General features: G+C 33.5%; 1 protein-coding gene across 1 annotated transcript in view; it reads right to left on the bottom strand.

Moving 5' to 3' along the window:
* Positions 1-15,065, bottom strand: part of ARHGEF17 (Rho guanine nucleotide exchange factor (GEF) 17) — a 95,365-nt gene that overhangs the window by 62,343 nt on the left and 17,957 nt on the right. The window contains exons 2-5 of the mRNA XM_051213891.1: positions 14,195-14,463; positions 9,996-10,073; positions 3,423-3,584; positions 1,645-1,761 (exon numbers count right to left, since the gene is read on the bottom strand). Coding sequence (XP_051069910.1) covers positions 1,645-1,761; positions 3,423-3,584; positions 9,996-10,073; positions 14,195-14,463 — 626 coding nt within the window. The remainder of the gene's footprint in view (positions 1-1,644; positions 1,762-3,422; positions 3,585-9,995; positions 10,074-14,194; positions 14,464-15,065) is intronic.

The following is a 15,065-nucleotide window of genomic DNA, read 5'->3' as shown; positions in this document are numbered from 1 at the left end:
GAGCGCCTTTGGCGCGAAAACAAAGAAATTCAAATTTTCTAAATAAAATTACAAAATTAGGTCCTTTCCCAAGTGAGTTCTGGGGATCTAACGTCCCCAACAGCATAGCTAAGTAATTATCAAAATAAATTGCAAGATAAAACTCAAATAAGCAGTTCACCATTTACCTTGTATAAAATGTTCAATCTAAGACTGATGGATAGTTACTACATACAGGAGCATATAATGCAGCTTACAGACTGAGATATTTATTTCGTTAAAAATCTTTAAAAACAATAGTTATGTAAGATACTTTATGATTGACATCATGAATTTACCTTAATTCGACTATCAGTGAAAACTAGGAATCGCTATATAGATATTTCTATTCTAGTATGAGACTACTTATTAGTATCGAATAATAAGCCGTTAAATGTTTTAACTTAAAAAGAGTGCTCAACATATAAACCACTAATCAGGGGATTAGGGGACTTAATTCATACATACTGTATTTCTATTAATATAAAATTTCTATGAATGCAAGTGAAGTTGAATGTAAGCATTGTTTAATGGATTTTATCATTTAACTGATGCTTAAGTCTAGTTGGTTAAGCTCCTGGAGTGAGACTGATAGGTCCTGGGTTCAAATCTCGCGGGGGGCGGGATCGTGAATGCGCACTGCCGAGAAGTCCCATACTAGGACGAAACGGCCATCCAGTGCTCACAGTTTTTCCATGGTGGTCTAGCTTCAATTAACTCATGATTTCAACCAATGAAATTTCTAAAATCTCCACAAAACCCATTCTGATAAAACACATTTGTTTGATAGAGTATGATTATCCTCTAAGAATTATTAATAAAGTTCAGATATATATTAATTAGAATTAAAAGTTTGAATATACAAGAATAATGTATATAAAGGTATTCAAATGACCTTAAAATAAATAGTTCTAAATTTTTTCAGAGTGATAAATTTTATTTCATTGAATGAGGCTAGATATTAACACTGTTCTATGCTAGCTCATTGGTCTAGAGGCTAAGTATACTCGCATAAAACCAAAGGTCTTGGGTTCATGATCTTGAATGCTCGATGTGGAATTATTCCACGCTAGGATCTAATACTTTCAGATTTTCAATGGTGATCTAACTTATATCCGAATTTTGCATCAAAAACAAAATAGTGGAGAGCTATGATGTCGTTTTCTTATACAATAATATTTCACATGATATATACCCAGTAAAAGAGCAATATATACATATATATTGTTAACTGATTCAAAATCACATCAAAGACATGCTTTACCTTACTGCTTGACACTAGTTTACTTGAATTATTTGGTTAATTAAGTTCCATTATAGTCAAACTACCCATATATATATATATATATATATATATATATATATATATATCATATGATAAGGTTTCATTTCCTTTCTATTAAATCTCTTGTCTTATATTGTTACAGAACTATGTTATTCAGTTGACATAGTACTTCCTAAAGATTTTTACATCTAATTTTTGTTTGACTTTGGAAAACAATTTAGGTAACTGACTGAAATAACTTTCCTACAATACATCGTTATCATTTTCTAAAGCAACTCAATTCTTAATAGTAATAGGGATAGTAATAATAATGCAATTAAATAATCCAAATATAAGCTTACTTCACAGAATTTTTGAAATGATGATTTTGTATTCCAGCATGTTTCTAGAGTTCTTTCAGAATTGGAAAAATTATCTACAAATGTACAATAGCACATTGCAACTGCTTCACGTGAAAACTGGAAGTAGAAATGAGGAAATACAAAAGAAAAATAAGATAGAATGTTTTCAATATTTAAAGAAAAATATTTTCATAATTGAATTCATAAGTCAATTGAAGCTAGACCACTAGGAAAAACCTGAAAGCACGGGACAGCCATTTCGTCCTAGTATACGACTTCTCAGTAGTGTGAATCTACGATCCCGCTTCACGAGATTCAAACCCATGATCTGTTAGTCTAGTGAGCGAACTCTTAACCTCTAGACTACTGAACCAGCATAAAACGGTGTTAATGTCTAACTTCAACCGATTTCATGGTGGTCTAGCTTCAATTGACCCATGAATTCAACTATAAAATTACTAAAATCTCCATAAAACCCCCTTCTGATAAGAATAATCTTTACTAAAAAATAGTTTCTTAAGTTTGTTTATTTTCATTATTGTTTATTTTTTTTATTTCAATGTCCTATCACGTTGAGAGTAACTTTGATAAAAAAAGCGCATTTGTTTACATTTACTTATTATATATAGTGATTTATTGTTTAGCAAATTAATTCTATAATAATTATAGGTTATCAGAAAGGGGTTTTGTGAATAGTATAGTAATTTAATACTTACGTTCATGAGTCAATTGAAGTTAGACCACCATGGAAAATCTGAAAGCACTGAATGACCGTTCTGTCCTAGTATGGTACTCCTCAGTAGTGCTTATCCACCATCCCGCCCCGCGAGATTCGAACCTAGGACCTATCAAGAGATACTCCTGGAGTTCTAGTGAGAAGCCGTTACCAGTGGAGTTCAACCAGGTCTGTTGTGAGATATCAACTCACTGAAGACAATGGTGTACGGTGGCGCAACTTCGTGGATTGGTTGAAGTTAGATATTAACACTGTTGGATGCCGGCCAGCTCAGTGGTCTAGAGGTAAAGCGCTCGCGCGCGAAACCAGTATGTCCTGGGTTCGAATCTCGCGAGTCGGGATAGTGGATACACACTGTTAAGGAGACCCATACTAGGACGAAACGGCCATCCAGTGCTTCCAGGTTTTCCATGGTAGTCTAGCTTCAATTGACTCATGATATCAATCAGTGAAATATAAATATATGCTAATCATGTCGTAACATTGTAAAAGATTCATAAAGTCGTTGAAAAACCGCTGACTTCAGGGTGGTGTTTGAATGAACAAATGTTTCCTTTGTACTTGATGTGTATCTGATTTTAAATTCCAAATACAATACGTTCAGTTTTACTCATCTAGTACTACTTGACGTAAATTGCGTTATTTCGGGGATCCCTATTTCATATAATGACTCTTCTCACTCAATAGTACATACTTCGACTAATTTAGTGATTGAAGTACATACATACGAAACAGTCGTTAAGAAAACACTCAAGCGGCTAATAATAATACCATTTTCCGTCAATCTGTAGTGTTCATTTTTCCTCGCTAACAATTTTTTCTCCGAATATTAGAAAACAATTGAAATTATGCAGTAACACTACAAAACATAATTGAAATCATAATATGTAAGTCAATAGATCCGCCTTGATTTCTGATGCTTTGTATTGAGCACTCACTGATCTTTAGAACCCTAGAGGTAGATACTACAATGACGCCTAACAACCTTAAGTTTTATATATTAAAACAGTTTGTCAAGTAATTTGAATATAAACAATATTACCATATCAAGTAACTTATCACCAACTGTATTTGTTAATTCCCACATTTGAAGTGTATTTAAAAAACTCATATGATACATGAGTAATTCTTGCACTTTAAAAAAGATAGTATCCACTTGTTGATCATCTAGAATCTTTTCTTGCTTCAAAGGTATCATGTACATCTAAATAAGATAAGAGAAAAACCAATACAAGAATGTGTAAAGAATATACATATATTGAATATTATTGATGGTAACTACAAAAGAGTACCTAGAACAGCATACATCTAACTGCTCGAACAACTTCAATGTTCCTTTGAATTCCTAATTGTTGACGATAAAATATTCTACTCAGTCAAAAAACGGATGAACTAAAATAGCATTTACTAAAGTCTTGTTAGTTTATTACCACATCCGAATATTTCATAATGACTAATATTGTGTATACAGTTCATTCTAATAATGAATCATAGATCATTGTTTTATTTGACTTTTTGTAAATAATTATTGTTCTTTTGTTGTTTTGCTTGTGTGGTGTGTGCTACATAAGTAGTATATGATGTTAGTCATGAACAGAAAGTCTGGCAGCAGAGAAACAAAAGGATCGAACAGTAAAGAATGGAAACAGAATGCAATTTTCATGAACATGCAAGAACAATGAAGTCTGAATCATTTTGAGACTATTAGTGGGCATTTTGCAAATGAGGCATTTACTTTATGATTATTAGATTTTATTAACAAATCGTTTAATTTTGTGTTAAATACATTCGACTGTCCCCACTGGTGTTTTGTTCACTACACTTGTATCCTGTTTATTTAACTAATTCATATTTCAATGGTTGATATCATGAGTCAGTTGAAGCTAGACAACCATGGAAAACCTCGAAGCACTGGAAGTGACTGGATTCACGAGGTATATCCTGAAGTTCTAGTGAGAAGTGGTGGCCAGTGGAGTTAAACCAGGTCTGTTGTGGGATAGTAACTCACTGAAGACAATGGTGGAATAAATCAGTGAAATTATTGACACTTATTAAAGAAACTCTATGCGTTATCAATTAGTCAAATTACATATAATTAAACTTTTGAGATACAATTAATCACTGTAATGTTGCAGATATGTTCCATTGATAGTACAGAAACAAGAAGAAAACATGTATTCAACTGAGATGGTGGAGAAGATTTGTAGCTCAGATGGATGATTTTGATGGTTGTAACACAACCAAAACAAAGAAGTAAACAATGACAAAGTTCAGGTCAATAAGAACCAATCAACATCGAGGTGTACAGAATAAGCTGTGAAACGCATATGGAGAAATTCGAACACTTCACTTCTACCTGAAGTTTGTGCTGATGATGTCGTTCAGAAGAACGATGAAAGTTCCACGACCAAACCATCCAGCTCAGAGAACAAACCTCCATCAAAATATATAACATTGCGCATCCACGATCCCACGCTCCGCGAGATTTGAACTCAGGACCTATCGATCTCGCGCGAGAGTGTTAGGACGCAACGGCCGTTCAGTGCTTCCAGGTTTTCATGGCGGTCTAGTTTCAACTATTGAAATTACTAAAATCTCAACAAAACCCCTTCTGATATTTTTTATTGTTTTTTTTCTTTACGATGTAATATGTTTACATAAAATGGTTGACGAAATTTTTTGTTTGTTTGATATTGATACACATGAATTATTCATGTACATCATTGATACCCTACTGTGCAGAAACATGTAACCATCAATTTTAAATTTCTTTTGTAGTTGAATAGAAAATTCAATTTCAGAAATAAAAATTACTAATTCGTAAACAGATTTTGACGTGAATAAATATCCGGAAAGAAATCAGTGTACATAGAAACAATGTCAGTGTTGCTATTGTCACTGTTGTACACATGTGAACAAGTTATGTTGGTATATGTTCTAGGAATTTGTATATTCGACCTTGTGACCACATTCTAGTGTGGTTAAGTAAAGGTGTATAGTTAAAATGTCAGTCAGTCAGTCAGCTACAACGTAGGATCAGGTACATATATGCATCGGTCCAAGTTACCATACAGCATTAGCATAGCAAGATGAACACCGGATTCATAGGAGTAGTTAAGTCAATGGTGGTAATATATAAAAGAAAGATTGCATATAAGGACATAATACAGGAAGAAAGAATTATTTCGTAGAAAGAAAGATATGAAGCGATTTTAATCTCTTAGTTTAAGGGAAGACAGAGAGTGTATACACCTACGTCATTGTGATAGTTAAAATGGTTAATAACTCTATTTTAGTTCATTACATTCAAACGGAACATACAGTGATCGTGAAGCATTCTTTCGTAATAATATATCGTGTTAATAACAGTCTACCTAATTCCGTTAGACTGAGAATCCTGTAGACGGTTGAAACAATTGCTATTCGGATAAAAAAAGGCCAGAGCTTTACATCCAAAAGAAATATGTTCAGTCACTCCTTTTACCCTGTTCATCTTCGGGTCCAACTGGCAAATAATCAACTTTATAATGTGATGACGTAATTTGATTAATGTTCATTTTCATATCCTAAATTTATCTTAAAGAAGAATGTATTTGTAAAATCTCAGTGAATGAATTTCGAAGTGAATCCAACGTTTCGCCTGGCAATCTGGTCCAAGCTTTTTTCAAGGAAATATAATCAAATCGAATAATTATTATTCGATATGGTTGATGTTTGATTATATTTTCCTTGAAAAAAGGTTGGATCAGATTGCCAGGCGAAACGTTGAATTTACTTCAAATTCTTTCTCTGAGATTTTACAAATACATTCTTCCTCTTTAATGACTCACATTAACTCGGCGCCCAAATATTGTGAAACTATTCGTTCAAATTTAGACGAAAGTTCCCATCTAAATTTATCTTATCCACGCATCTTACCATTGTCATTATTATTATTATTACACTTGCCAACCTTTTTGAGAAATGTATTCAGCATCCACCTCTATCTACTAATTCTTGTCCAGTTCGTATTACTCTACATATTACGTAATTCTCGATTTGTAATTACATTATTCTCTCTATCTATCTATCTCAAACTACGTTCATCATATTCATTCTGATCATTTGTCTCACAATTTCAGTTCACTTATATTACTGAGTCGAGTTAACACTTCAGCCGAAACATTAACGATTTGGTTTTATTTTATATGACAAACAACAATCCTTGATTCACATATTACCATTTTAAATGATGTACTTTGCATTAAACCTGACTTTTTTTATGGATTATTAATTTGGATATAATAATTGTAGAATCTGATGATACACAAGACAAGGAATAAAGTTGAGGTGTTCTTGAAAGTATAATCTCATTTAGATGCTTAATCATAATACAGTGATTACATTACAGTTTTTGATAAATTACCTTTCTAACACTATATTACACTCTATGTTAGATGGTCTCTGTACCATCTTGGCTTCATTCATTTTAAAGTGATGCACTAGTAAGGATATACATTATTAGTTATTCGCGTGTTTGAACGAAACAAATCCAGCAATTAGAAATGAGTTTCCATGTCGTCCCCTTCCAAAAAAATGAAACACTATTGAATTCAAACCACTTTTATTACACACAATTTTAAGTTGATGGAAAACTCAATTTGATCCATTCTACTTGTAGTTAGTTACATCAATAGGAATTTTGAAAAATAATTTTCATTTGATGATTTGTCTAAAACAATCACTTTGTTACATGAAGTGTCTTTATCCCTTATATAATTGTGAAACTGTCGTCGCTCAGATGGTAGAGAAGATTTATAGCTCAAGTAGATGATTTTAATAAAGTTTTATTCTCTGAACTAAATGGTTCGGTCATAAAACTTTCATCGTTCTTTTGAATAACATCATTAGCACAAACTTCTACCTGAAGTTCAGAGAAGCTCAAAGAACAAAACTCCATAAAAAAATAAAGCTATCTTTATTATTTTAAATAATAATGAGAGGTAAATAATCAAACCATTCAGTTGAGAAAATGTAGAAACTCCCAATCTTTTTACTTCCTTACTTACTTAAGCCTGTTACTTCTCGTAGAGGAGCATAGGCCGCTCACCAGCATTCTCAATCCAATCCTGTACTGGGCAATCCTTATCAGCTCTTTCCAGTTGTTATTCATCCTTTTCATATCTGCTTCTATTTCCCAATATAATGTGTTCTTTGACCTTCCGCTTTTCCGCTTCCCTTCACGATTCCAGGTTAGGGCTTGACTCGTGATGCAGTTTAGTGATTTCCGTAATGTATGTCCTATCCATTTCCATCGACTTTTCCTAATTTCCTCTTTAGATGGAAGCTGGTTTGTTCTCTCCCACAGAAGACTGTTGCTGATAGTATCCGGTCAATGGATGTTGAGTATCTTGCATAGACAACTATTTATAAATACTTGTACCTTCTTGATGATGGTTGTGGTAATTCTTCAAGTTTCAGCTCCCTACACTAGAACTGACTGTGTTGACGTTCGTATTAAAGATTGTGACTTTGATATTGGTTGAGATCCAGTTGTTTTGAGTTCCATATGTACTTCAATTGTAGGAATGTTGTCTTTGCTTTCCCATATCTCACCTTCACATCTCCATTCAATCTTTCTTGCTCATCGATCATGCTTCTCAGTTACATGAAGGATTCCACATCTTCCAGAGTTTCGCTATCAAGTGTGATTGGGTTAGTTGTCACCACATCTCTTAGAAAACTAACTCACTAAAAAAAACGCTAACCACAAAAAAATAATAATTCCCAATCTTTTACATTGTTTTAATGGAATTTACCATTAAAGTTCCATTATTATTGATCTATCAATGAATAAATGATCATTTAAAACCGTTGCACGGTTCATTCATGCTTACTATAAACTATAGTTCACATTTTTCCCTTACACTATAAAGGAAAATTAAATAATATGAAAACACTAGAATCATATACTTGGTGATTATTGATTTTATGAAAAGTTTTCTAATTTCTTCGATTATTTTATTGGAAATAGAAAGAAAAAAAAAGAAGAAAAAGAAAGAAAAGAAACAAGGATACAATCAATAAATTTGATGTACATCGGAGTGCAGGTAGAAAAAGAAGAAGGAAAAAAGTCCTTTTCATTGTGTGTTTATATATATTTCATTGGAATGAAAAAGAAATATGCACCTTTATACATTCCTATATATATACTTCAATGTAGTAGTAAATGTTCGCATGCGTTCACATGTATCTATCTATCTATCTATCTATATATGACAACACACAGTTTATACGTACACAATTCTGTTATATTACAAAGTTGTTGTGTTTTTCTTTTCTTTTTTCCTTTTGGTTGTTGTTGTTGTTCCTATTATGTACAAATATGTACAAACTATAACTATAAAACCCTAATTATTAATGAACATTTATCTTCTATATTTATTGACTAAGACAAATGAGATTATTACATAGAACTAATATGAATGTCAAAATTATCATATTCATATTTATAGTAATAATGAACTATATGAATCGGTTATTAAATTAGTTTCTATGTAACCTTAAACAAAATTCATGTGACTAAAATATTTCGATTGTATAATAAACTAATAAGAGATAAATTTCCTTTTCAGATCGAAGATGTTTATGAACTGTATCAATTGGTTATTTAAAATCAATCAAAATGAACCTTCAGCAAAGTTCTAAGTTATAAGCTTTAGTGGTAATATTGTAGTATGTGTTATTGATGTCGATGAATATAAATAGTATATATCATCCATTGAAATTCTCGGAGTTCCAGTGATAAGACACCTCAGTGGTCCAATAGGTTAAGCATTCGCGTGTGAGACTGAAGGCTCTAGGTTCGGATCCCGCGAGCGGAATTGTGGATGCGCACTACTGAGGAGTCTCACAATAGGACGAAACGGTCGTCCAGTGCTTCCAGGTTCCTAACGGTGGTCTAACACCAACTGATTCATGATATCAATCAAATACTATATAGTGATTGGATCAATAAAATAAGATGTACAATAGATAGTTACATTTATATAGATTGAAGAAAAATAGATGGTTTAAATTATGGTGACTAACAGTGAGATCCAGGATGCTTGTTTCATCCTATTTTGCACTGGTCAGCTGGATGTATTTGTATCTTAGAGTTGATGTTCACTCCGAGACTCGAACCCGTTACTGTTCACTTCAAACGCCACCACATTACCCACTTAGTTACTGAGTTTAAATAGCTAATAGCTTGTGCAAGGAAGTGAAGTTTAATTTATCTTTGTATTGGTTGCTTGAATCTTTCTGTTAATGTTTAGGACTGAAAATAATCAAACTCTTATTGGTATATGTACATTTTGTGCGGATTGTCTCGATATTATCTCCAGTCACAAGAAGAGATTGATCAATTGTAGTCCTAAACATCAATGAGAAAATTCAAGCAACCAATGCAAAATAGTAAATAGTTGTTTATCTTAATTTGTAGGGACAATGTATTGTTATAATATTGGTGTTTGTATGATAGACGTATATATTGTTTACCCTTTTGTAATACACCTATCTACGGTTAACTTTACTGATTATATATTTAACTACATTTATAAAATACATGGTAAAGCTTTGAATGATAACCTACATTGACTAGAGTAGTTAATGCATTCACATATTCTTTTTCAACATGAATAAGTTCTTTGACAGCATGTCGCCTTTTCGACTAAAAAGAAAGAAGAAAAATAATGTAAAGTCATTATGTATCCACATATCCCTCATATTAAATGACAGTAATTCAATAAGAATGACAATAACCAAATGCAAACTCATAATTCAACTAATAACAAAAATTTGACATGTTAGTTGAATGTATAATTGGAGTAATTAAAATACTTATAGGGTAAGTTCAAAGATGCTTTTATTTTAACTTTTGATATAGTCTTATTAACATAGATAGATAGTGGCTAACAATAGAATTCAGAACGTGAGTTTCGTCCTAATTAGGACTCGTCAGCTGAACTTACCTGCATCTCAGTGATGATGTTCACTCTGGTACTCGAACCAAGTACCGTTCGTTTCAAACGCCATCGCGTTATTCAATTAGTTACTGAGTCCAAATAGCCACTTACTTGTGCAATGGGGTGACATTTAAATTCACTTGTTATTGATGTACTTGAATCTTCCTATTGAGGTTTAGGACTGTGAATGATCAGTCTCTTATTGGTCTATGAAGTGAATGATTCGAGTCCCGGAGTGAATATTAACTCCGAAATGCGCGTACATCCAGCTGACGAGTCCCAAATAGGACAAAACGCGCATCAAACTGGATTCCACTGTTAGCCATCTTTTTTTCGCACATCCTAGTAAGGAACTGATCAATTGCAGTCCTAAACATCAATGAGAAGATTCAAGTAAACAAAACCAAGTGAATTTTGATAAAGTCATTTTATAGAATAGTCGGCTGACCTAACTTTTTGCATTTGAGAAACTATTAACAAAATAGGAAGTTTTATTCTTGTCTCATAATGTAATGTAGAATCCAGTAGAAAAAAGGCAGAATGATTTTTGAAGGAACCTTTAGATAAAAAGTGACTTTCCTAATTAATCCCTCAACGTAATTATGTAAGAAACACGTTGTGTTGTTGTCCCATGAAGGTATTATTTTTTAAGACGGATAACTTATGAAAGAAGTAATTATGTTTCAAATTACGGCGAGACTCTAATATATGGGCGAGTCAATCAGAAGCGTCTTAGGAATTTTAAGGTCACGGAGCCAAGTTCAACACCTGATGCTCACATACGATCGCTTTACAGCGGATTTTAGAGAAGAGGTGATTATTGAGCGGCTACAAGAGATGAAACTACTAAGAAGTTCCTGTACCTGTGAATGCGGTTATCAAATGACTGCAGTACAGTGTGCACACTATCGTGATGAGATTGTATTTCGTTGTTCTTTATATTGGAGAAAAAAGTCTGCTCGAACGGGGACTTTCTTCGCTCGATCGCGACTGAGACTGAAGCAAATCATGATAACAGTCGCAAATTGAATTATAAAGGCACCAGTAACACTGGCTGCGGCGTTTGCAGATGTTACTGAAACTTCAGCCGTCCAGTGGTATGAGTATTGTCGTGATATATGTACACTTAAAATGACACGTCTACACGAATCATTTGGAGGAGTCGGAAGTATTGTGGAAATAGATGAAACAGAAGTGCGAAAGCGAAAATACAGCAGGGGACGTAGTAACAAGGAAGATTGGGTAAGAAGCACTTCCGTAAATGTACTTGACAGGTACTTGGAATTTATGATCGCTCAACGCAAAAGGGGCATTTCAAGGGGGTGAGAAACCGTCAAGCAAGCACAATAATACCAATTATAAAGGAATACGTGCAGCCGGGCACTACGGTATATACAGACGATTGGAGAGCGTATAGATGCCTTCATAGGCTTGGGTATGTCCACCATGTCGTAGTGCATAAACGCCACTTTGTCGACCCTACTACCGGCGTTCATACTAACAACATGAAAGCCATGTGGTCGAGATTGAAGGGATTTTTAAGACCGTACTACGGCTCCAAAGGACGACTATTATGGAGCCATATGGACGAGTTCCTATATCGCATGCATTTTGATTTCAGAACATCTGAACATTTATCAAGCCTTAACAAGTTTTTAAATCACGTAAAAGAAGAGTATCCACTGTAATTCATTAGTTTCTTATAATATATTTTTACTTTATACTAACTGGCTTCTGATTGGTTAATAACCGTCAAGGTCACTTAGGATTCTTTCAAGGTTCGTCCATAAATTAGAGTCTCGCCGAAGTAACTGACTAGTGTTGTGATATTACTCTTAATTATGGTATATTTTTTCATTCATAATTTTGATAATCGTTCTCTCTTAAAATCATAATTAACTTATAATGGTTTGTCATTTATTGGGCAATAAGTAAACCAATCCTCCGATGTTTCAGTTCTAAAAAAGCAATCAGATCAGCCTGACCTGTTTCATCTCCCTCATACTATCTTGTTTCAAAATTCGAAATAAACATTTGGTTAAGGAGAACAAACATAGGATTTAACACTTGAAGCAAATAAATAGTGTTGTATTTCAAATCATTTTGTAGTGTCGGTTGCTATGTTATGCCCACATAACTTATTCTAGCTTCTGAATAGGCCAATTTATCCATTCTTCTTGGGTTACGTTTCTCGGTTCTGACGGACAATGAGTAGACGTGGCAAAGGTGGGAAGTCTCGTGCTAAGGCCAAAACGCGATCAACCCGTACTGATCATCAGCTCTTAGTTGGTCATGTCCATCGTCTCCTTCACAACGGGTAACTCCACAGAATGTGTCGGAGCTGGTGCCGCTGTTTGTTTAGCAGCTGTCCTCGAGTACCTGGCGGCTGGTAATGCTGCTCGTGACAACAAGAAAACCCGTATTATCCCTTACCACTTACAACTGGCCATCCTCAAGGACGAAGAGTAGAACAAACTCCTCGATGGCTTAACCATCGCTCAGGATTATGTCCTTCCTAAATTCCAAGCAGTGTTACTTCCCAAGAAGACCGACAAGGTGAAGCCTTAATTGCTTCGACCGTGTGACTGGATAGTCAGGATAAGTTATGTGGGCTTAACATAGTAACTGACACCACAATTCTTTCAATATTTTTATGCATTTGAAAAAAGCACACATTACTTTTTTTAAAATTTAATATATCTTTATACAAACGGAAATCCCTTTTATTTATCCAAATTTGTCATTGTTACAACAATTAAACATTTACTTTGAGTTTATGTTTTCTCAAGTTAAGCTAATCTGATTTATTCCAATATTTTTTAAGGAGACACCACTCAAAATCAAAGATCATTGGACATCTGTTCAGTTATAGAATAATTACCCAAACAATGAGCATCAACGATCTCATCAGGGATCAAACTTAGAGTTACCAAGTTTTCCAGTAAACCGTTAAAACCACTATAATACAGTTTCAACTTGGATCATTTTCTATATAGCGCAATGATCATCCATTCCTGTTGACAAATGTTTAACTCTGTTTTGTTTTATTATATATACATATATAATTAGCTGACTAAACACATTCAGTATTATTATACTTTTCACTCTACAATTTAGCAAGAACCGTTTTGGACATAAATCAGATTCGAAGATATTTTTTTTTAAACTGACAAACGAAGATATAATTTTTTTGGTGGAGTTTTGTTCTCGGATCTGGATGGTTTGATCGTCGAGCTTCCATCATTCTTCTGAATGGCATCATCATTGGGAGTTGACTTACACTTGAAGTTTGTGCTGATGATATCATTTAGAAGAACGATGAAAGCTCCACGACTAAATTATTCAGCTCAAGGAACAAAACTCTACCAACATCATCCAGTTGAGCTATAAATCTTCTCCACCATCTCGATAACATAATGATAAAAAACGGTAACAATTTTTTCATTCTAGTCTAACCCAAAGTAGTTTGGTTTTCATCTTCGATCAAATTATATTTGAAATGTAAGTTTTGATTTTCCCTGAAACTGTAATTACTATCTATATTATGTTATCCAAAATACATATACTATTGCTCAGATGTGTTAGTTAGCTTTTCCTTTAAATTCAACGTCATCATAGATATAACCAGTAATATTATAAGTACTTCGAAGTGTTTACAGAATGCAAGTGTTCAGTACTCTTGAGATAGTGGGGAAGATTTGTAGCTCAGGCGGGTGATTTTGATGGAGTTTTGTTCTCTGAGCTGGATAGTTTGGTTGGTACTCTTCCATAACCATCTCAATTAATAAAATCAATGCAAAATAACAAGATTTTCCCGTAAACCTACCAATATTAACACAGTTTTATCAGATGATACATTATCTGACTGAAGATTTTTCGCTTCATCTGAATGTAACAGTTGAGAATTATGTTTATCACACTCATTATTATTTTTTGATATTTTGGAAATGGAATGTAAAATGGTGGTATTAGCTGAATTCAATTCATCTCCAATAGAATGATCTTCATCTGCTGTTTGTGTGTGACCACTGCTACACCCTCCACCAGTTGAACTACTACCTCCAGTATCTAAAGATGGCAGTGAACTCGAAGAACCTAAACAAGAAAAAAAATACACTAAATTAGTCACGTTTTATAGTTTCAAGTAAGAATATGCAACTGTAATCACCAATCTCTTGTCTTTTGAGAGTCCAAAGTTTTTAGTTTATTCATAAAAATTTCAGATTCATGTGCAGATTTTATTAGCATAAACAGTATGTTGAATTTATCCATTTCATAGTTTATGTCTTGAATCGACTTTATTCAGATAACCACTGTAACTTTATCATCAATTGCAGTAGAGAGACATAACCAATGGTAATGGATGACTGGATTTAGACCATTGGACACTAGCTAATTAGTATGAATGAAAAATGCTCTTTATGGAGTCTAATATTCAAAGTTTGATCGTCGAATTTGTGGGTGCTCATTTCTGAGAATCTCCATGCTCAGATGAAATAGTTATTAATTTCTTTCTGTCTTCTAACAGTTCTTCAACTAAAGCCAGTATTTTATGCTGATAACATACATTCTATTAATTGGCATGTTACAAAATAGTTCATGTGAGGTAAGCATGCCAACTAGTTTAGATTATTTTATCAATTTGTTTGCAAAACTGTTTGTCTAATTGATAACCAACAATATAACTATAGTTCACA

This window comes from Schistosoma haematobium, chromosome 3 (genome assembly GCF_000699445.3).
Source record: "Schistosoma haematobium chromosome 3, whole genome shotgun sequence".
Classification (NCBI taxonomy): Eukaryota; Metazoa; Platyhelminthes; class Trematoda; order Strigeidida; family Schistosomatidae; genus Schistosoma; species Schistosoma haematobium.
The sequence above is the reverse complement of the archived record's forward strand: the minus strand, read 5'-3'. Positions and strand labels throughout refer to the sequence as shown.